The sequence below is a fragment of the Triturus cristatus genome, chromosome 8 (assembly GCF_964204655.1).
Source record: "Triturus cristatus chromosome 8, aTriCri1.1, whole genome shotgun sequence".
Taxonomy (NCBI): domain Eukaryota; kingdom Metazoa; phylum Chordata; class Amphibia; order Caudata; family Salamandridae; genus Triturus; species Triturus cristatus.
In genome coordinates this window covers 1,123,648,540-1,123,672,579 of record NC_140591.1, presented here as the reverse complement: position 1 = coordinate 1,123,672,579, position 24,040 = coordinate 1,123,648,540, and the positions used below count along the sequence as shown (strand labels likewise).

Sequence of the window (24,040 nt, the reverse complement as noted above, 5' to 3'; positions counted from 1 at the left end):
ACCCCATTTAGCTGGCATGGAATGGCCTTGTTGGGCGCTAAGCATTTCCCTGTGAGGCTGGAAGGGTGGAGTCTTGTTTTGGTGCGAGGGGGGCTGGTTTCAGTGCTGGTGGCGATGGAGACGTCTGGCTGTTGAACTCCATTTAAAACATATTGCCAAAACCAAGGCTCGAAAAAATCCACTTGTTAGGGACCACTCGCTCTTTCTGGCGAGCTAAAAAATCCCCTTACTTAAGTGACAGAACAAAAGGAAAATGTAGGAAGATAAACTGATTTTTTTACCTCTGCCTCTGAAAGCAGAGCACATGTGACAAGATAACAAGATTTAAAGGCATCCTAATTGTCCACAAAGTGAAATGGCAATAAAAATGCCTTTAAATCTTGTTATCTTGGCACATTTGCTGGCTTTCAGAGACCAAGATCATTAGTCAGTTTGCCTTCCTACATTTATTTATCTCTCTGACTGAAGTTAGAGGATTTTGTAAAATGAACTTTGTGACCATTGAACTGTGCAAAGCATGTTAAATGAAAGACTGTAGTAAGATGTCAGACTGAAATAGCTTTGTAATTCTGTGTTGAAAAAAATATTTTTAGTGGATCTAAACAAATTAGAACACTTCTTCTGATGTGCAAATTTTAAATGTTTACTGAAACCCAGTTTACAAACATTGTTTATGTGCAATTATCAGTAAAACTACATGTTATCGGGAACGTTTTGTGGCCATTTCAATTAAAAGTATGCTATCTGTAAATGACACTACCATATCATGCTTTGGTAATGTATTTATGAAAAGTAAGTTTTTAAACATGAACTGGGAATTATTACTGCTCCTGCCCAGATGACAATGCCATTTGTGAACGAAGAGGCAAGCCAGGGATCATGTGTACCATATATATATATATATATATATATATATATATATATATTCAATTCTTGTTTTACATGGAGCAAACATTTAATCTAGTAAATAGTTTTTTTTTTGTACAGCAGAAATAGTGAACTTGCATATTTGAAGGTGCTCTCTTATGTGATAATTAAGAAAAAGGTGACTCCATAAGACAGAATGTTTGCCTAGGATCACACAATTTGAGACCAGTTCACGGCTCAAGTACATTACAGTTAGGTTGAGCATATTATTAAAGTTACTAGACCTGCAGGTCTTGTAACATTTTAATGATTTTTCAAGCCCTGAAAACACAGGGCTTTAAAGCGTGGATGCCAATCCGTGGTCAGTATCTGTCAGCACGTACTTTAAATCAACATTTGTTTTTGCAATTGTTTTTATAGTCCGTAACTCCAACATAAAGAACGATAATTACAGCCAGATGAGGAGCAATTACATGTAGTTTGTTTTACAGAATGTTAAATGAAGTGCTGTTAGTTACTGCCATAGGAGAGTGGGGGTGTCCTATGATAGTGCACCCACCCTTGGCTCTCCTTGCGCTTAGTCAGAGGGGAAGCGATCAATAGTGAAGCAGGTGCAATGGCACCAGGGCACGGAGGCCTGAAGGGGCCCACGGAATCTGGATTATTGCTGTACTTTATTTACCTGGGCCCAGGCCCTATGCGCTTTACTCGCGCTAGGGCCTCCCGTCATTGTTATGCCACTGCACATAGTGTGTGCCTAGGACTGGAGGTAACATATGGGTGATGGAATGTTCTCACACTAATCCTCCCATTCATACTTATTCTTATTTAGTTACCTCTAAAAATATCACTCATTCATCCATCTTTTAGCACTTCTGTTTAGTCATCTACTTAGTCATCAGTCCTCCAACATCCATCCTTTCTCACACACACACACACGTTAATAAATGTTTTTTCACACATAAAAGCAGACCTCTTGCCTTTAATTACTTAGTATTTTTACTTCTGTTTAGTAGGGTACCCTTATGAAGAATTATGACATTTGTATGGTTACCATCAAGCACACAGAATGTTACATTAAAAAAAAAACATTGTACAACCTCTCACTACTAAAGGCTGACAGTTCAGGAATGTTTATTGCTGTTGTGAAAGTGCTGCATGTGAGAGCTTGTGGGTGTGCTGACTTTACTTATACCTTCCTACATCTGTGTGATACTTTTTATAACACTTGTTTCTCGTTTATGTGTAGAGCAATGTGAAGACTGTGGTATTGAGTTTGAACGAACGTTCGTGTTGGAAGGCGAGCCAGTTTTTTTGGACTGCCCTCAATGTAGCTTGCTGAATTCTGAGGATACTGATGTGGCCTACAACTTTACCTGGTTCAAGAAAGATAGCAATATATCTATAACTACAGACAGTCTTTCTAGGATTTGTGTGGTGGAGAAGACAGTTGGATTTTTCCCTGCAAAGTCAGAGGATGCTGGATTTTATGCATGTGTGAAAAGGTAAGTGCGGGTGATTATTGAGGTGTTGGGTAAATCATTATGTGCATCAATGTATGAACCTCACTAGTGCTACCTCCACCTCTGTAGTGCTAAGCATGTGACCTCACCAGTAGCTTCCTCAACAGTCTCCCCATGCGTGTAGCGGAAGCGCTCCTAATAGAACCCTGGGGGATTGCACCTCATATTCATGACCAATCTGGGTAATACTGTTGCTGGATGCGAAAATATGTTGTCAGTGGCTGCTCTGGGTACTGTAACGTTCCTCCATTGACTTTTGAATCCATTTCTGCTCTGGAATTATGGCAGACTGCCACTCTCACCAGGAATCCAAATAAGTTGACCACCAGGGAAGTAAAATGGCAGGAGTGTACTTGGGATAAGGCCATGACTCCCCAACTACAAATGTCTTTCCTCAGAGGTTCTGCTCCCAGAGACACATTTGGGAGGTAGACCACTTCCCATGTTGGAAATCCCAGTAGAGCCAGAGATTTCAAAATGTATAACCCACACCACAGAGCCAAGTTCCTTACCCTAACCCTAATTGTCCCCTTCACCTGGTGGGTAGATTTGTGGGGAAGACTGCATCTGCAGGCTTTTGGGAAGGGGAAAGATTGCTAGAAACTAGGAATAGTGCATGTTAAGAGCAGGCCTCCAGGCGTCGGGCCTGACTGCACCTGATTCCCATAGAGAGAACAGCCTTGCCCGTCCCCAGATCGATTGGGAAAGAAAAGCCTGCTTGACAACAGGAAACTGTGTTCAGGCCTCCTTGGCATAGGGTCTGACTCCTCCCAACTCCCTAGGGTTTACTAGCCTTTCCTTTCACTAAGAGGAGGCATACAAGTAGGCTTTAACCCTGAACCATCTCTTGTGAGGGGGCTCCAACTGAGAACCAGGGTATTTGTGACAGTGGTTTTCATAACTGTCCAAATTCCTGGGGGTCCCTGAGAGCAAAGTGCTATTCCTTCTACCCCATAGTCTTTAATCCCCTTTCCTCCTGTAGTGGCTGAGTTTGAGTAACATCTGCAAAGCTATCATCTGGTCAACTCCCCACACCTTTACCAAGCTGTACTGTTTGGGAAGCCTAGCTCTCCATGCCACTGGAATCAAGCTATCCTGGCTGAAGAGGGGTGAAACCCCGAAACCGGTCCTAGGATGCTTGTTTCCAGTCCAGGGAGGACCTGGCCTGGCAGTTCGGGCTGGACTGTTCCCATGGGGCACAGGGTCAAGACTGATTTGCATATGGCTGGGTCCAAACTGGAATGGCATGGTGAGGAAAAAAAACGGTGGATTTAGGCCCAGATCTCTGTACTGGGGTGAATGTATGACATTGTTCTGCATTCTGTCCATCAATAGTTCTTTTTGCATTGGAAATCCTAGCCCACCAGCAGGTATTTGTTGGCCAAAGAGTATTGTTCCAGACATCTGCATCATCCATGCACTAGCCATCGCTTGGGAAGTGTACTGCTTTTGAATCTATGTAAAGCATGTGTATCTAAAGCTACATATGCGCCAGACAGAATTTGTTACCCTGTAAGCATCTGTTTGTAGCATGTGGTGCTATATATACAAATACGCTCACCCTCCACACCAGAAGTTTGTGTGGATGGCCGATCTTCTCTTTTATTACCTAGTGTACACTACACAGTGCACCATGCTACTCTTACTTAACACTTCATACATGTTCTCACCCCCTATGTGAAAAACCATCGAAGAAAAAGTAGTGTCCATGCTAATTATCTACTAAGGGAGTAATCACATCCCACATTGTGACTTGTAAGACTTCTTCATAGAAAACAACTTGCAGAGACCCAACACTAGATTACAGTAATATGCAGAGCATGAGAATCTACAGCACTATATGCTATTTACACAGTGGCGGCTCGCCAAGGGAGTGTTGCGGAGTGGGGAGGCGGGAGAGGGGCAGGGTTAGGGTGTAGGGGACTCTGACATACGACGCACAGAACTCGGAGGGAGGTCTGTCCGTCGTAAGTCTGAGTCCACTACCCCCCAACCTGACCCTACCCTACCCCGCCTCACTGCCCCGCAGCACTCCCTCGGCGAGCCGCCACTGCATGTACATATGATTACATGATCAGTAATAACCCTGGGCGTAGTTTGCGTAGTAGTGCTATGCGTAGCTATGTGAAGTGCAATTCGCACGCTATGCGTAGCTACGCGAACTGCGTAGTGCGGTAGGGAAATGCTGTTCGCACTGATTGCACAGTGCTGGATGCTTGTCCGCACTGTGCAGTCATTGCAAACTGCATATTGCACAGTGCAAGCAGTCGTTTTCTGCCGCTCGAGTAGATTTGTACTCGAGCAGCAGCTTTCTCAACGCGGACTGGTAGTTTCTCATCACGAGTGGTCGCGAGCATACGTGACCACTCACAATGAGAAACCTGACCTCCCCGCGTTAAGAATCTGGCTGGGAGGTTTATTTTCCACGCTCTCAATCGGCAACTTGATGTTGCTGATTGCGAATGAGGAAAAAGTCTCGCTGGGATGTTGATTTTGCTTGTTCGCGGTTGCTAACTTGACGTTGAGGACCGCGAGCAAGCAAAAAATGCCCGCTACGCGTTTTTGCACTGTACTACGTGCAATTTGCGTAGTGGCGCAAACTACACACGCTCCGCGAGCTTAGCGTAGTACTGAGCCCAGGGTTAGTAAGTAATATTTTTGTTGTGTCTCAAGTCAGTGATGATGATTATCACTGTGGGTTCGCTTCCACTTCTCTGTAGTTTATTGTGTCTGTACCGCTTGTCTATAAATGTTTGATCCTCCTTTCTATCTCACTACAGTGCATACATGATTTTATGTAATTCATGCCAACTTGGCCATTAATATGGGCTTTATCCAATTTTTCTTTTAGTCCTCGTATCAGCCTTCGATGTACAGTCTTGGCAGACCTGCACACTTTGCCAGCTGTTGTAATTGCATTTATATAGAGCTTGCCACCCTTGACGAGTGGGAAGACATCACATCTGAAACCCAATTTGCTTCTTTGTAGGGAGCACATCACAACATATTCACAAGACATTTGAGTGGATAAAATTATTGAATGGTTACTTAGGTTTCTGTGCGCAACCAGTGTTTGTGAAGAACTCCCAACTTAGCTCCTTTCTACCAGACTCTTAAATTCCATCCAATTAACGTAGATCACTGATCTAACTATTCTCATATTTCAGAAGCACTGGAGACAGTCCACTTTTCACAAAACATCTTGTCTTAAGAGCATCCAGTAGATCATCAAAAATTACAATTGCTTCACCTACATTCCTATATTGCTATATGATACTAGACACAATTGTTCTTCTGCTACCCCAAAAGGGGTCCAAAACTGGACAGTATACAAACATATGACCATTGTTTTCTTCTGGGATATCACAGTTCTGGCATTTACTTGTAGTTGTACATTGAAATTTTGAAAATGTCTAGGACACCCGGAACAACCCATTAAACGTAAAAAAAAGATAGTGTAGCCGGCTGAATAAATTTAAAAATCATATTCATTAATGCTTACCATTTGTTGTGTGCATCCAGCATTGACCATTTTTTTCAAAGGTATCCTTGTTTCTTACAAACAAAAATATACATGCCATCTGGGTACTTCCTTTTGGATGAGAACAGAAGACTTGACATTGTCTTGAAGTTAGTTTTAGTTTGGCATTTAATTCCACTTGTTCGAAAGAAATGTAGGAAATTATTTGGAAATGTTCAACTCTGGGGGGTTTCCCAGAGATAGCTTTTTGCAAGAGCTCCAAGACAGGAGTTGATCATTTTCCATTAAATTGTCCAAAAAATCATGTTCAGGCATGCACCCCATTAGAGATCAATTGTCCTTAATCTTTCAGACCTGTCTGGAGAATCCCAACTTTGTTGCAATTTTCCATAATACATAATCCACAAGTCTTTTTAAAACCATATTTTGGAAGCTTCTTCAAAATCTTTAACCAATCGTTTTCAGAATACTTGGGGGCACAGATTGTATATAGGAAAAACTTCCTTAAATGTATAATCCCATCATAACTTTTAAGTACTGAACCCATTTGACGATCTTTCAATCTTTGCCCAGCCTTCCTTAATTACCTTCTGAGTTTCTTCCAACACAGCCTAGCACTATTTGATACCCCTTCAAAATTACCAGATATCCTTTCTGTCTTAGTTGATTTCTGCCAACTTCCAAAGAGATGCTTCCTACGAAAAACTTCTCCAGTTACTGGATGTTTTACTCGTTTAATAATTCTTAAGGATTTATCTACCTTGGATTTTCAGGCTAACTGAACACGCCTTACTATACCGGATTGAAAATTCCGCATTGTACTGATTGCCCATCTTCAATGACCTATCATGCAACCTAATTCCAGTGCTTAATTTGTAAAAAAAAAAAAAAAAGTAAGTGCCAGTGCTCAAATGTTTTCATGGGAGGCCACCACCAACTTTCCTGACTCCACCCACTTCCACCTTTGGCTCCAGTGATATGTATGTACCCAATAATAGTGCGCTTTACAAATATTCTGATTGATTGACAAGAGGAATCCACATTTTATTTTTTGCAGTTTTATATGTTGCAAACACTGACGTGGACAGACAGAGGAGCACCTCGCAATAGCAGACACGGACTACATTACACTTTTTTCCAGGCACATCCAGATATGCTAGAATGCAATGGGAGCTGCTAAATCCAGGTTTTCAAACCTGCTTCCCTATGTCTCTCCCTTTCCTTTGCCTCCAGTGCAAGCTCCTCTGACTTTCATCATCAGACTTTGTCCCTGAACTTGAGAGAGAGAGAGAAAGGCAGAAAATGGAACGAAGGAGGAAGAGAAAGATAGTAAAGAAGATGCCAAGGGAGGAAGCAGAGATGAAAAAGAACCTTTAAGAGCAAGAGGATAAAGAGGCAGGAGGTCTAGGGGCAGAAACACGCATTTAGTGGCATTAAAACCAGGCTGCCTTGGTATTTGTCGAACCCCAACATTCACAACAGGCTCATAAGAAAAAACGTTAAACCCTACAAATTCAGCGTTATTATACCAGTGTTATTTGGAGCAGCCAAGTTACCTCCTACATTACAACAGTAAAGTCAGGCTCACACGTGCCAACCTTTTAGAAAGGCTTTTAATTAGCACAAACCGCAAGCCACACCATCCCAGCCTGGGCATTGCAACTTTTAAAACTGTCCAGAGACGCTCACAATTCTAAATAAAACTAATTTACATATGAATGGCTGTCCTCTATGCCTGGCAGGGTCCAGCCATAAACAGCCCTGCTTTAGACCCTGTGAAGCAGACACGCTCAGGAAAACTTAGTGACATGTGCACCTGTCCCTGTGCCATAACCTTGTGCATGGAAGGGGTGGGTGCAGAGCAGCACAGTTGTCGAGTGGGGGGTGAGTTCCTGCACTCTGGTTGGAGGCTAGGCTGGGCACGAGATGTAGTCCCAGTGTGACAGTCCCTTTGCCCACAGTGCTCTCTCTCCCCGAAGCTCTGACCCCTCCCTGTGCCCCGGATGGAGCCCACCATCCCTGAACAGCTGGAGAGGAGGGACACCCCGAAGAAGGCCCACGTGAATGTATGGTAAGGGATAGAACAGAGCAGGCCCTAGAGGAAGGTCCACACAGGCATAATGAATGAGGGAGACCCTTAAGGGGCATCGATTACGAGGTCGATAAGGGATCTACACTGAGCAAGAGGAAGACAACCCAAGAGGGGCCAAGTGGAGGGTATGTGAGTGAGGTCTCTGAGGAAAGGCCCGTATAAATAATGAAGGCTCTAGTGGTGGGCAGTGGGTGTGATAAGAGGGGCGCTGCAGAGGAAAGGAGAGTTCCGAGGAAGACTCAAATAGAGGTGCAGTAGGAGAGGGAGAGAGCCCTCGGAGAAAAGGAACCATTTCTTTCACTGACTCCCTGCAACTGCGATGTCCCTCCCCGCCCCCTACACTCGTGCCCACAATATATCCCTCATCAGCACGGACAGTCAGCCACTGGGGGCCTTAATCTTCCCATCAAAGGCACCCACCCAGACGTCTGTCTCTGTCTCAGATGGTGTGTAGCCAGGGACCTTGTACCACAGACCCCAGTACCTCAAGGCTTCTGACTTGGTTCAGGTGACCGGGCGTCACGACGCACAAGAAAAAGGCAGCATTGGGTTTTTTATTACTTACTGCGGTTGATGACTGCTATTTTGCTGTGGATTTTCTTGAAGTGTCTGCCATCCTAAAGCACAGCCGAGGGAGCATTGTTACATGGTCACCATGTTTGGTGACATATGTCGTTGTCTGTGTGAAATAGATCGGTGTTTCAAGTTACGGGCTAAGTAAAACAAATTGGGTCTGGGCGCGTTAGCCTTTAATGGTTTCATTTTGTACTTGCTTTACTCCCACATCCTTTACACCTACAAACGCGCAGCAGAAACACAACTGTCCCTGCTCTTTTAAATTCTGCAACAAGTTCGAATAATCAGGGAGGCGCGTGAAGTCACGGGGCAGCAGAGGGGCCAAGTCTGCCGGTCCCTGCACATTAAGTTGGAATCCATGTCTGAACATACATCTGGTGGCACTGCCTTTATTAAGAGGCCTGCTGCGCAGCTCCTTCAAAGTGCCCGCCTCAACGTCGTGCTAACTGGTGCTACACGTCCACTGCAGTGCGTGTTTGCGGAGGCATGGTCCACTGTCCGTGGAAGGAAAAAGGTTGCGCACGGCACACGCTGTCCGCCTTAGCCCCTACCCTCATAGAACCAAATGCAGCCCAATTAGTGGCCCGCCCACCGGCAACACTGAAACTGAAAGCACATTTATTTGCATAATTTATATGGATTTATTATCGGGCTCGCTGTGCTCTCAGCAGCACTGCACAGTCAGCAGCACTCTTCTTCACAGAAGTACAATAAAGACTGTGTGAGACTGTAACAGCATGTGAACAACAAGTAAGCCGGCAATTATATTTAATTTTCTTTTACACATGAAGTGCAAACTGCAGTGATGTAAGTTGGCAGTGGCAGTATAGACCTGGCCCTGATGAGAAGGTGCCAGTGCTAAGCACCGGAAAGCCCCAGCACAAATTAAGCCATATCCTGACTCTTTCTGCTTGAGTTTTCCAAATACTTTAAGTGGGGAGGTTAGCATTACATTTATAATAAGTCTTTCCCATTTGTTAAATATAGCTCCAGCTAGATTTCTTCATCTTTTCTTTTACATAGCTCACAAGTCTATAAACCATCACCGTAGAGACATTGAACCATATCATAAATGAAAAACGTAATCCCTGTGCTCTTTTTGAATTTAAGACTGCTGCTAAGATCTGTTTTTTTTCACAGTGTAAGATACGTAGTTTACCAGTATCTTCGTAGCTCCTTTAGTTTTGTGTACCATTGAAAAGGAGCTCTGTGTATGCTCTGATTTTACTAACGCTACGCTCACGTTTACTAAGTGTTTTTATTCCGGCGGGGAGTCTCTACAAATAGCAATTAACGATCGGAAGATTTACCAGTGGTGGTAACTTTGACATAACAGATTGTCACTAATTGAATTTGCCACGGTCTATAACTGCTACTAACGAAGTCTCACCATCTAAACCTCCAGTCTTTCAATGAGGATCCAATTTGATACGGCAAACTCTTCCCTGGGCTGCTAAGGGCACAATCTATATTCTCATTTTGGTTTTGTTCATACTATGTTTCAATTGGTGCACATGATATATACAAATTAGTATGTTTCCATGATACACATCGCATATTGTAATTGGGTGGATTATACTTATTCAAGTGTATTGTAGTTGTTCTGTATTCTATTACAAGACACCTTGTGAAGGATAAGCCTGTTATTTTCGGTGACTGGCACACCTGGACTTCCTGGATTTCCTATTTTACATTGTGTGCATACATGCTCTGATATCATTTTGGTTGTAAGTTTAATAGTACTACAATGCAATTTGATCCTCCTTCTAAATTTTTACAATCAAAAGGGGAACCACCCATTCCGTGGACAAGATGGAAAGAGGAGTTTTTCACATTTCTTAAAGCCATAGATGGCGAACGTATGTATGCAGAAAGAAAACAAAAATTCTCCATTCTTTAGGTTCTGAAGGCCAACTTGTGTACAGGACTCTTCTTCCAGTTAGATCTGGGGATGATTATGTTTATGATGCAGCTGTTTTACGTATTGAAGGTAGATTTAAACCTACCACTAGTGTAGCACTCAACAGGTTCAAATTTTACACTAGAGCGCAAGATGAAAATGAAAGCTTTGATGAATTTCTAACAGCTCTTCGAGCGTTATCTCTACATTGCAATTTCGGATTAATGACCGACGAAATGATCAGAGATCAGATAATTGTTCATGTTAAAAGTAAGAAAGTTCGAGAACAGTTGTGGATTTTGGGGGATCCCAGTTTAGAAGTAGCCATTAGTACAGCCAAAGCTTTAGAACAATCCGATAAATGGATTAAGTCTCTTAACAAAGATACCAAACCTGGTACATCTAGTGAGATTAGTGTGAATTCTAGTACATCAAAGCCTATTTTTAAAAGTAAAAACAGCGTTAAACCTAAACAGTTCTATTGTTACAGATGTGGTAACCCTGATCATATTGCTTCCTTTCCACATTGTCCTGCAGTAGGTAAGGAATGCAATAAGTGTGGACGCACAGGGCACTTTAAAAAAAATGTGTAAGATTGTACCCAAGTTCGGTTTAACCAAAAATAGTCCATCTTCACCATCTGTTCCAAATAAGGGTAAAGTTTCTTATGTTTCTCATAATATCTCTGTGGAGGACAGGTCTCAGGGTGATAGTCTGGCATTGTAGTTTCTATTCAAAACAACTTTAAGGATTCCGAGATGGACAGAATTTCTTCACCCAAATGCATGGTCTACGTCATGGGAAAACAGTTGGAACTTATGGCAGACTCTGGATCACCTTAGACCATAATTACACACGATTATTGTAATGAATGCTTAGGAGAGTTGATCGATTGTGACTCCCTCTGCCAACCAGATATCATTGCAATCAATTTTGATGGTTCAAAAATTGATTTTATACGGTTTAAGGTGGTACCTATTGAGTTTAGAGGAAATTCTGCTGTCATCAAACTATATATTGCTTTCAAAGGTGTCCATGTCTTAGGTTGGCGTGCCCAGGCTAAGTTGGGCATTGTTTTAAATCCTAGAAGCAAAGAACCAGTTTCGGTACTTGCATTGTCACTATCCGGAACAGAAATTACGAAGTTATATCCTCAAGTATTTTCGGATAAATTAGGCAAACTTGATGGTTTTAGTCATAGGATCAAAGTCAAGGCCAATGCTGTTCCAGTAAGACAAAAGTTGAGGGGTGTACCCATTAGTGTTAGAGCGGAACTTAAAGAGATGCTAGATTCTATGGTTAAAGATGATATCATTGAAGAGGTTGAGTCATCTGAATGGGTTTCTCCCATTGTTTTGGCCCGTAAACCTGATAATAGTATTCGACTGTTGATTTGAGGGCGTTAAATGCTAATTTGATTACTGACTGTCATCCTCTTCCCAACATTAATGTAATGATATGTATGTTAGATGGTGCTTGTATTTTCTCTACTCTAGATCTTCTTCGGTTTGCTTATCACCAAATTGATCTCACTGATGATTCCAAACATTTCACGGCATTTATCCCACCCCATGGGTTGTTCCAGTTTAAAAGAATGCCTTTTGGCCTAGCTTCAGCTGCGTCTGTGTTTCAGAGAGCGATGTATCATATTTTTAAAGAAGCAAACAGGTTTGTCAAATGTTTTCAAGATGATATACTCATATTTTCTAAAAATGTGGATGAACACTTTCTTCACTTAAAAGAAGTATGTTCTAGATTGAGTACATCTGGTTTAACTGTTAAGGATTCGAAATGCAATTTTTTTTGCAAATCTGTAGAGTATCTTGGTCATACTCTTTCAGGTGAAGGTGTTGTACCAAAAAAAGCTTTGGTTGATGCGATCATAAAGGCTCCTGCTCCTGACAACAAGGTAAAACTTCTTTCTTTTGCTGGTCTTTGTGAATATTATAGCAAGTTTATACTAAATTTTGCTACTAAAATGGAGCCTCTCAGGACGTTAACTAGAAAATCAGCTGAATTTATTTGGACTGATGTACAAGAAATGGCTTTCAGAGAAATCAAAAGAGATTGTCAATGCACCCACTCTTAAAACCTTTTGTCTTAATAAGAAGTGTATTATCACGGTGGATGCCAGTCTTTATGGACTGGGTGGCGTTCTTAGTCAGAGCTCTGGGAAAGATGAGTGGTGTGTAGCCTTTGCTTCCAGAACACTGTCGGCAACGGAAAGGAGATATGCGGTAATTGAGAGGAAATTACTGGCATGCATCTGGGCCATTGAACATTTTCGCAATTATGTCTGGGGTAGTAGATTCATACTCAGGACTGATCATAAGCCTCTTGTTGAAATTTTACCTCCTGGGGGTGGGTGGAATTCCTCTGCCCGCATAGCCCGCCTTACGTCCCGTTTACAGGAATATGACTTTGAGGTGGTGTATGTCCCGGGCAGGAATAATATCACGGCTGACTTTCTCTAGGTTACCATGTTCTGATGTGTGTCCACTATTGCACAAGATGTGGACATTATTGCCACTATAAAAGATTTTGTTTCACATGAGTTTACAAACCTGTCTGAAAGTGAGTGGTCTAGAGAAGTGAATGATGATGTTTTGTGTCAACAAATTTTCGAGTTCATAAAAAAAGGGTGGCCCAAGGAAAGACTTGTGTCCGCTGAAAATTCTCTGTATTGTCGTATATCTTCTGAGATTGAAGAAATTGGTGGTATACTTTTCAAAGGGGGGGAAATTATTCCTCCTGTTAAGTTGCAAAAAAACATTTTGTTTCTTTCTCACCAAGGACATTTGGGTATGTCGCCAATGAAACGACTTATTAGGGCAAATTTCTGGTGGCCTGGACTTGACAAGATGGTAGACAAAACAGTTAGGGAGTGTCCAGAATGTATTAGTAGTGACAAGATGCTCCAGGTTTCTTCTGCCCCTCTCAATCCAGTCAGTTGGCCAATTGGCAGAAAGTGGCTTTTGATATATCTGGGCATTTCAAACAATTACCTTTTGAATGCTCGTTTTGCCTTAGTCATTATGGATTATCACTCTAAATGGCCTGAGGTTAAATGTGTTGCAAGTGTCTCATCTCAGGTGATCATTACTTTTTTTTAAAGAAGTCTTTGCCTGTGAAGGTGCACCAGAAATCATGGCAACTGATAATGGAGTTCAACTCGTTTTTCAAGAAATGAAAGTTTCTTTTACAGTGCAACATTAAACACCATACCACGTCCCTATACGAACCAAGAGAAAACTGTCTAGTAGAACGCTTTAATCGGGTTCTTAAAGATGGTATTCAGTCTGTTAATGGATCTTCTGAACCATGGACGGATATAGTGAGGAGGAAGTTATGGATGTATCGCATTACTCCGCACTCTGTTACTGGTGTAAGTCCTTTTAGACTGTTGAAGGGTAGGGAACCCTGTTCTGACATCTGTCCTTGGTGGATAAAAAAAATTAACACTAATAACACGCTTGATATTGACATTGTTGCCAAACGTGTGGAAGAAAAACAAAATAAAATGAAATTAGCATTTGATTCAAAAATGAAAGTTAAAGCTCATGATTTCGTGGTAGGAGAGTGGGTCAGAATCAAAAAACCTGATTTTTTTGATAAAAGGTTATTCTAAATTCTACCAACCTATTAAGATTGTGAAGGTTTGTAAGAGTAGTGTTATTACCCAAGACGGTAGGGTTTGGAATATGAGAAGGGTTGCTAAATGCAAAGCATTAAACAATGCTGGTTCATCTCCATTACACAATTCAAAAAAGGTTTCTGCTGATACTTTGGTGCATACGCAATCTGTTGCGTCAAGAGTTGAAGAAAATGTCCGTCCAAAAATTTTCCCCGGTAGATACTTAACTTGATTGTAATAATTTATTTTGTTTTATGTTAGAGAGGAGATGTGTTGCATTCTTTCTTTCATTTCCTTTGTAGTTTCCCTTGCTCCCTTCCCTCAACCTGGAACATAGCACATAGTACCTGCGTGTACGTTTTATGTTCTATGTTCTAGAGTTGACAGTTAAACTGTGCATCTTTGGCTTTTTGTTGCGTGCTGTGCCTCACCGATTATCTACCAATAAACCAGCTATCGCTTCTATATTTATCTCACTGTTTTTACTTAACACCTCTCCTGGCTTCCATGGTCTGTAAGCGCATATCTCTTGCTTTGCCCATGACTCGGATAGTTGGATCAACTTCACAAGGGAACAAGAACCCTGGTCTGCTCATTTTTTGCATCCAATTCGTGGGGCAACAAATGCTGCAGCTCCACTTCTGATGGGGCCATTATGGTGCAGTCAGGTCCTCGGGTGTCACATATGGGGAGGTTAGGATGGGGTGGGGTCTTAGAACAATATACATAACCAAAGATTAGCATTAGAACACTTACCATTACCGAGGACAGGGCACCACAAAACACCTGCATGCATCCACTCCAACGTGTGACGAATGGGAAAGGGTGGTATCTATGCCTGGGAATGACAGACTGCTGTCCTTATGCAGGGAGGGAGACTCAATCACGCCAAAACCAGGACTCTGACAGCGTCCCTGGCCTATAGAGCATGATTCTTTATGAAGGGCTTTAGAACAGTAGGCCTGGAGTCCTGCCTCTCAGTTCAGAAAGTTGATCTATTGCCTGTCTTCCGTCTCCTGCTTCAGAGCAAGGCGGGGCAGGCAGCCTGGGACACACAGCCCAGACTTAAATCCATCGATTTGTTTAGCGATACATTTGTATCTCTTAATAAATCGATTTATTTAATATTTGTCCAGGAATGTGAAGGAATATCAGGGGGGTGCAGCCCCAGAGGCCTAATGGAGAATCCACCCCTGGGCAAGGGACTAAGTGACTCGTGTCAAGGAAATTGGTTGTAATTTTGGGTGCCCACCATGTTTTTTATGTCACGATGTGCTATTTTTTCCCAGTCATTGCTGTACTTGGAATGAAACACCCTTAAAATATAATATAGATTTGAGGTTGTCAGGGTTTGCAAATCGTGAATACGTTTACATTGCTAATCCGATTTTAGAGAGCGTTTGCGTGACACTTGTAAATGTTGTCCTCTGGACAAATTCACAGCCCGCAGTTTCTTTTCTACATAGTTTAATTATATGCAAAAGCTCAGCCATAAAACACTTGAGTAAACTCTTTAAGTTACTTAACTCTTTTAGTGACCTTGATTTCTGTTTTTATTTTATTACAGGAATTCAACACATTGCTGGACAAAGCAGGTTAAGCTCGATGTCTACAAGAACTTGGAAGGCTTATGTTATGATCCTGATACCATGTTCAGGCAACAACTGTTTGCACAGGGCAACGATAGGATAATTTGTCCAGGCCTTGAACATTTCATAACCCCAGAGCAGGCCCATGTTGTATGGTTAAAGGTAAATGTTAAGATTTTGCATCCAGGTCTATGAATGCCTATTTTTAAAGAAAAGACAGACGCTGCGCAATCATTGCATTGTTGGTATTCCTACTTTTAATTTGCAAACCTACCATATGTGAGAATTAGTATTCTGGGCACTTTGTTAACAGTTTTCTGACACCCTGTTTGAATATTTAGGTGCTAAAAGCTGTCAGTTGTATTTTAATTTGTCAACTGTAAATTGCTTAATTCTTGTTAATAGGCTCGATACTTTTTAAGACCCACATTCACATTCCTAACTGCCATTGTCCTAAACAGAATATTAAACATAATCTTTAATCTTACAATATGTGGACTTTTATGGATAACTATATGTTTACAGATAGATGAAGAATGAAGGATCTTGTTTGAAGAACTGGGTAGTACATGTACTACACTAGTCTTACATTTGCTCAAAATTGTATGCCCCAAAAGCCCTCCAAAGGCGATGCTTTCACATAGTCACAATGATTATGAGAGACATTGATATTTAATGGGGAATGGTAAATACGAACAATATGGTTTTAAATGTACCCTATCTCCTGTCCTATCCAAGTTCTGTATTACCAGATATCACTATCACTTAGTTCATTAGATCTCCTGTCATCAAGGCAGGAACAATGAATCAGTTTGTTGGAATTTGAACTTTTGAGCTACAGGCTACTCACATCTTTTAATCTGGTATATTAACTCACTGAGCGAGGCCTCTTGTCACTGGAAGTCTCTAAATATTAATTAAACCTCTGTTTATTTCTTCCAATCAGGAAATGGCTTGATTTATAAAAATTAAAGAAAACTCAGCACTGCCTGTATGCTTTACTCTTAGGTGACATGGAATGCTTCACTATTTTATTGACCGTAAACTACTACATTGAAAATAATTTCATCACTTGGAAAAAAAAGACTATAAACTTACCATTAGGTTGAACCGTATGAATGGCCCCATCCTGTGTCGATTGGCTCGCTTCTTCCTTGCTAGATGTTATTGGTCTGAATTATGCCCGGATGATCCACAGCACCAGGATTCACTTCACTTTGGATAGATCCTGTATTGAATAAACTACATAGTGCTCTGAGGTTTAATGTATATATGCTAATCTTTTAGCCATGAACAGACGTGCACTTTTTTCTCCAATATGGTGTATGCATGGAAAATCTTGGTTGTTTTTACACTCGTTCCCACTGTATTTTTGTAGTGTCTTTAACATCTATTACCGCACCATATGATTTCTATTACCGGTTTACTTCCATAAGCTGTGTTACCTCAAATGTTTCTTCATAGCCTGGTCTTTGGTAAAATCATGTAAAATAATTGTTTTTGTTTAGGAATGTCAACCTTTGAATATCGACGGCAAAGGAATAACACCTTTTGGCTTTTCACTTCAAATTGAAAATGTGACTCAGGCAGATGAAGGAAATTATACCTGCAGTATATCGTATTCTCATAATGGGGAGCTGTTTAACGTTTCTCGGGCTATTGAAGTGCAAGTTAAAGGTAAATGCATTTTACATCTCTCTTCTAATGACGTAACCAAACACTGAATATGTAGCACTTACAATGTATATATGAAAGCCAGCTTGCATCTTGATTGGGTTGTCCTACTTGTCCTTCAGATTGTTTATCTAATTGTGGTCAGATTTTATCATAGACAGCAGAGGGACAAAGCAGCATGCAAAGTGTTTAAGTGCATGAATGTTCCTGTGATAACATTGTACCATGGCTTTTGCTGTTCCGATGAATGTGATATTAAGAAAATTGTGAAAGGATGTCTGCAGGAGAAGACATGGGAAGTTTGTGGAAGAATTATGGATGATACAATTGAGTTGCAGAGCGCAGGTGAAATTAAAAGTGGTGTGTTTGTTGCAGACAGACTAAAGGGAGCATTCCTTAGTACTTCATAGCCTCTTCTCTCAACCCCTTCTCTACAAACTTCAAACCCACACATCCCATCAGCTTCCCTTGTTATTGGAGTACTAAGTAAGCCAATTTTCACTATTATGGCAGTTGTTGGTGAAGGTTGCCTTAGTTCGAAGTTACAGTTTGTATGTATTTCAGTATTATATCATGGAATGTGTATACGGGCGAAAAGAACTCTTTGTACAGTATAGGAATATCTTCAAAATGACATAGTGAAATAAGTGTATTCATTTGCACTTCATTCACAGGCTTAGGAACCAAGGTAGCATGGTTTATCACTGCGCTAAAGTTGGAGGGCTAGACGTTTGGTCTAGTGCATCTGACCCACTTTTCCTTAAAGGCTGGATTAATCACAGATCACAGCCAAGATTTTGATGCAAGCATGTCTCATTGGCATGGTGTGTTCATGTGTTTTGCTAGTTAGGTAACCTAAAGCATGTTATGATTCACATGCTTTTCTTTATATCCGCTGGTGGTTTCTCTGGTTTGCTGTGCGGTGAGAGGCAGTAGTATTGGTACATGGTCCTCCCATTTGGTGCAGATGCAGTGTTCGTGATAATAGAAAGTGTCTGCTTGTAGCCCTAATTGAGTTGCTGGAAGTTGCAGTTGTGCCTACACCACAGATGGCCGGCCCACTAGGACTTCCATGATACCAGAGTTCCTACTGTGGCTGTCACTAGTTCTGGAGACCACAGTTTTAAGTCTCACCTGCGACAGTTCATGCGCTCTGTCTTGCGAGAGATATTGTATGCAGTAAGGGGCTTGCAGCCTGCCCGTTACTTACCATTTGTTGGCTTCATTGTCACTCTTATTCGTTGCCTTCTCATTGGCCAGCACATGCTGGCTTCCATGTCTGTTCTTTGCTTGGAGCATGTACCAAGTACTGATTGTTCTTCCACTGATAGCGCTGTGATTGAGGCTCTTCTTTTATTTTTTAATTCTCCTCTGTCATCCTTGTAGAACGTCCTGCCATTTTAACTGTTTTACTATGCCACACACACACTTCAAAGAAGCCGTTTTCTCCTCTGAAATGGTTGTTTGTGACAACAGATGTTATCTGTTAACATAACTTTGTGAGACCAGATGTTATGTCCTTCCAAATGTATTTTTACTAAGACATGGGTGCAATTGCTTTCTTTATATGATAGGATTACACAGTTCTTTCTTTTTCCTGCATTGAGAGATTAATAGATTTGCTCAGAACCACAGGGGTGTTGTACCTAACAAACATTGGCAAAACCAATAGGTCTCACTGTTGAGACTATTGGCTCTGCCTTTGCTTTTTGCTCATTCTGCGCTGCATGGGCATTACTGACTTTGGAAATTATTTGTAGCCATGTGGCTGCTGTGCAGCATGGATAAAAACACTGTTTAAAAAAAAAAAAAAGCCTGATGCATCTAATACTAATTCTCTTAATAAAAGATACATTCGCCCTGGTTGTGTCATAACACTTTTTAAATTGGTTTTAGCCACACTGCACACCGCTGTACAGGATGGCTAGAAAACATTGCCAAAGCCAATTGCTCTCGTAAGTAAGACCGATTTAGCTTTGTCAATGCTTGGAGTTGGCCTGAAAACAGTAAATGCCGTATCACAAAAATTGTAGAGGCTCCAGTTCATTGGTACCATTTTGAATGATCGATAATGGAGGATTCAGGCGAGTTGATTTAGATAAAATATTTACTTGTCCAAGGGACTGGGTGAAATCCATGTGTCGTGTCACTTTTGGTGCCATGAATTTAGGTGACAAACGAAGGCACTGTTCTCATTATATTATAAATATTTGCCTCTGTTTATGCCAGGGTTTAGGTTCTAGCAAGGCTCTGATTTTTCCCACCTTTCCACAAATCTGCCTACAATGGCTAGGAGGTGTAAAGTGGCACTTCCAGGGTCTTGTTTCAAATATTGACACTTCTTTTTCAGGTAGTCTGACTTTCCATGGTTTTTGTGGGTAGACTGGAGATGAGGGTGCAGAGTTTTGGTTGATGGTCGAAGTTTTTGTTGATTGTTTTGATTTTGTTGTTGAATAATTTCAATAGGTTCTTGTGAAGGGGTGATGCTGTTAGTGGTAGAAGTTATTTAGGTGAAGTCTTTAATTAATGTGAATTCTTTGCAGCTGATGGAGCTGCTGTCTATGCGCTGTGTAAGGTCTGCCTTTTGACATATCTAATTATCTGCTGGTAGTGTCTCAGGGCTGCTTTGTAGGTTTCCTTATTCTCATGGCAATTTGTTCTCTATCTTTTCAGTTGGTTGCAGTGTTGTTTTGTTGAACAGATATCTTCAATTGACTAGCTTTCCTGCTTCTGGGTTCTCTTCTGTGTGTGTATAGGGTACCATGGAATTAGCACGTTTTGTGATCTACTAGTCGAGCTGTTTGATTTTGCTATTTAGGTCATTGTCAGTGGGTTCAGGGTGTTGGACCAGTTTGATTCAGAGATGCTGCTCCAACTCTTTGGCCCGGTTTGTGATGGTGGACTTTGTTGATGGATGTTCATTGGAATTGTATGATGGCGTGATCAGACCGGGGAGAGTTGTGGTTGCTGTAATTTTCATGCCGTTGAAGGTGGCGAAGATTGGGTGGTGGGGGTTTGCAGCAGAGTGTGTGGGTCCAGTGAAATGTTGTCAGTCCTAGGTTTTCCAAGCTTTTGTGAAATGTGGTGGACTTGGTGTTTTGTCTTGTCTTACAGATGAAAGTTGAAGTCTCCTAGTAGGATGTATTCTTTGGAGTCAATGGTGAGGGGAGTGATGAAAGTTGCTGTGCTGTCTGTGAAGGTAGTTTGTGGTCCTGGTAAGTGGCAGATGAGGGTTTGTGTCAGGGTGTGTGTCAGGGTGTACGTTGCTGAGATTCGAAGTGTGAAATCTAGGTGCTCCATGTAGTGGGGTTGTTTGCTGTGGCCGTGGCACAGTTGATGGAGCCCTTGAAGGTTATAGTGATTCTTTCTCTGGTTCTGCTGTGTGAGCTTGTATCTTGCCAGGATGGCCGTGGCCATGTTGGGTGCGGAGTCTGAGGTCAGCCATGTTTTTGTATGGAAGAGGCAGTCAGGGGCGTCGCTTTCCAGAATGTCTCAGATATTCGTGGTGTGCTTGCTGAGTGAAGTGAGGTGTTGAGCAGCATGCATGATAGTTTCTTTGCATATGGATTTGTAGGTGGGGTGGGAGTAGGAGGTGTGCTGTGTATAGTTTGAGAGGAAGGTGTAATCGTGGGACGTTGAACGTGAAGTGTTAGCGGGTGCAGATGAAAGCACTCTGTGCTGTGCGGCAGCACTGTGTGGGGTGGGCATCTTGGGTTAAGAGATCCTAGAAACACCGCAGTGTAGCGTAGGGAGGCAGAAGGATCAGGGTTTGTGGTGCTGGGCATGGTCCAGGAGCAGACAGGCTTGTGTTTGACATGCCAGTGGTGCGCCTGCTGCTCATGTGCACCTGCCATTTTGGTAGGCCCTGGGAAGGGGAGGAGTGCAGGGAGGGATTGGGTGGGGCTAATCGAGAGCGCAGGAAGGAACCGGTAAGGAGCACGGGAGAGGAGACTGGGTGCGGGAGAAGTGAGCAGGCACGATTGGTGTAAGGTAGCGCATAAGGCGGGAAGGTGATCGTGCGGAGGAGTGCAAAGAGGATGGAGGGAATGTGAGAGATGGGGGGGCAAGGCAGAGCACTGGGAGGAGGGGAAAAAAGAAGGCACAGAGTGAAGAGAGCCAAAAAGGCAACAAAAGGGTTAACGGGCAAAAAGACACAAAAGGGCGAGAGCCATAAGGCAAAACAATGGCAATGAGTGAAAGGCAAAAGGGTGAGATACAAAAAGAGCAAAGAGGCGGATGGCAAAGGCATGAGGGAGAGTGAAAGAGCATTAGTAGAGGAAGCAGGAGCCTCAATGCGTAGGAGCCTAGTCCACCAGTGACTCGGTATTTCAGTGGATTGGTCTCAGATAAGTCAAGGGAGCAAGGCCTGGGGTCCTGCTTAATTCAATTAGGAGTCAGATTCTCTTTTAGGCCAGTTCAGCTCCTTGTCCTGAGCTTAAAAAAAATCAGTTTTTTAATGAAATATAACCAGGATCATCTTATGTGTTTTCTTTGTTCCTTTCAATGGCATTGCCATAAAATTGTTACACTTGAGCATTTTTCTTTGTGTTTACTGATTTAGGGATCCAACCCCCTTGTCTTAGAGACCCACTTCTAGTTCCCTTGTCTGGGAACAATGTTTATTCAATCAATCAGAAGACTTTATTCGGTTATAAAACAATGATACCCATAAAAGTACATACAACATATTATAACACATTTCAGACAATTTCAAGTATATAAAATAAATAATTTTTTAAAAGCTCATAGGCTCAAATAAAACATTATCGATTTTCTTAAATGAAAAACATTTCTAAGAAATACAGAAACAGATGCTAACGTGAATATATCTTCAAGTTTCCGAATAATCAGAAAATCAGGCCGGCATTGTCTGAGTTTCATGTACTTTAAAATTGGCTTAATCCACCTTTCCCTAGGTATAGAATAATATTTACAAAAAAATAAAATATGAATATCCGATTTGGTGGATGTGTTGTCACAGGGGCATTTGCTTATTCCAGCAGACCAGCCATTATTAACAGGGAAACTCACAGACCTAAAAAGAAACCCAAGTCTAAAACGTATCAACAAACTTTTCATGTTCCTTCAGCCTCAGGGTTAAATATGGTTGGATAGCCTGCGAGGTTAAAGTCAGTTGATGGGACATCACTGTTTTTTTTTTTGACAGTTCAGTATGATCTCTTAATTTCACAAGGTACATAATACATATCCTTTTCAGTTCTTTTCTTGTGGTCTTCACCATAGAATCGGGATCAACATAGAATTCTGGATGGTTAATAAGGCCACAGAAGCTTTTAATATACCTCAGCCATTTCACTCGGTGCACACCCTCCAATTTTAAAACGTCCCTCAATATAAGACGATTCAAATGGCACTCATGTGTAGTCCATACCCTGTACCACAAAAGGACAGGCTGGATTCTAATAATGTCCTCAATATATAACATACCGAGCTCAGCATGGATGTTATAAGTGGATGTGCTCTCTGGTGTAGTTAAGGGAAATTTCAGAAAACTATTCTCTGTCAACTGTAAACTGGTTACATTTGAGATGCCCCAAATTCCCGCACCATAAGTTGCCACGGCCACACAACTAGATTTATAGATACGCAGTAGCTCATTAACTGGTTTCTTACCCATCTTTTTACTAAAGTTTTACTAAATAGCATATTTCTCCCCTTAACTGCAGGATTCCACTGACCTGAGCAATCAAACAGAATTCCTAAATAGAGGAAGGTAGAAATGTAATCTAATGGTTTAGAATCTATGAACATAACTTTTTTCCTCTGTTTTGTTTTGGTGCCACAACTCATGGAAAAGGTTTTAGTGCAATTCACCTTCAGATCCAAACTGATCATGAAGGTGGAAAAGGAAGTAATCATAGTTTGCATTGCAACAGGGGTCCTTGCCATCAAAACGGCATCATCGGCATAAATTAGTGCCGGAATATAGCATTGTGATGCCATAGGCATATCTATGCAGTCCCTCAGCAAAATATCCTCAAGCTCATTAATATAGATTAAGAATAAGAACGGGGCAAGGACACAACCTTGTCTTACTCCCCTCGCAATATTAAACATTCTAGTGCATTCACCTTTTAAACCATATCTGATTGTAGCCCTAGCCCCATTATACAACTCCCTTAAGAAACAAATAATATTGTCCTCAACTCCCAATCGTGTTAAAATTAACCATAGTTTGCTGTGATTTACACAGCCGAAAGCGGAAGTTAAGTCTACAAAAGTTAAAAACAATCTCCCACCCTTAGCCTTAGTGTACTTTTCCAAAAACATGGATAAGTTGAGTCCTTGGTCTACAGTCCCTACCCCTTCTCTGAAGCCATATTGTAGGTCGCTAATAATCTTATGCTCATCTGCCCATGACTGCAACCTATCTAAGATAACCCTACCCACAATTTTAACAGTTGAATCGAGTAGGGATATAGGGCGATAACATTTACAGGTTGCTGTGTCGCCCTTTTTATAAATAGGTACTATTATTGATTCGTACCAGGTGTTAGGAAGGCCAAACTTACTAGCAGCATTCAGGAATCTAGTTAGTAGGGGTGCCCATAATAAGTTATTTTTAAAAACATCTACCGGTACACCGTCTGGACCCGGTGCCTTACCCCCCTGACTCGAACTAATACCCTTCAGCACCTCGCACAGAGTAAAAGAGGTTCAAGCTCTTGAAGTTTGTAGTTGTC

At 41.7% G+C, this 24,040-nt stretch overlaps 1 protein-coding gene across 3 annotated transcripts in view; it reads left to right on the top strand.

Moving 5' to 3' along the window:
* The window catches only part of LOC146805479 (interleukin-1 receptor type 1-like), a 242,574-nt gene that overhangs the window by 52,355 nt on the left and 166,179 nt on the right, over positions 1–24,040 (top strand). Inside the window, exons 3-5 of one of the 3 annotated variants that reach the window (XM_085622740.1) lie at positions 2,117–2,372; positions 15,641–15,824; positions 17,171–17,339. In XM_085622740.1, the coding sequence (XP_085478866.1) occupies positions 2,117–2,372; positions 15,641–15,824; positions 17,171–17,339 (609 nt within the window). Of the gene's footprint in view, positions 1–2,116; positions 2,373–11,979; positions 12,108–15,640; positions 15,825–17,170; positions 17,340–24,040 lie in introns of those variants that run through there. The other 2 variants (XM_085622741.1, XM_085622742.1) reach the window with 2 other exon arrangements.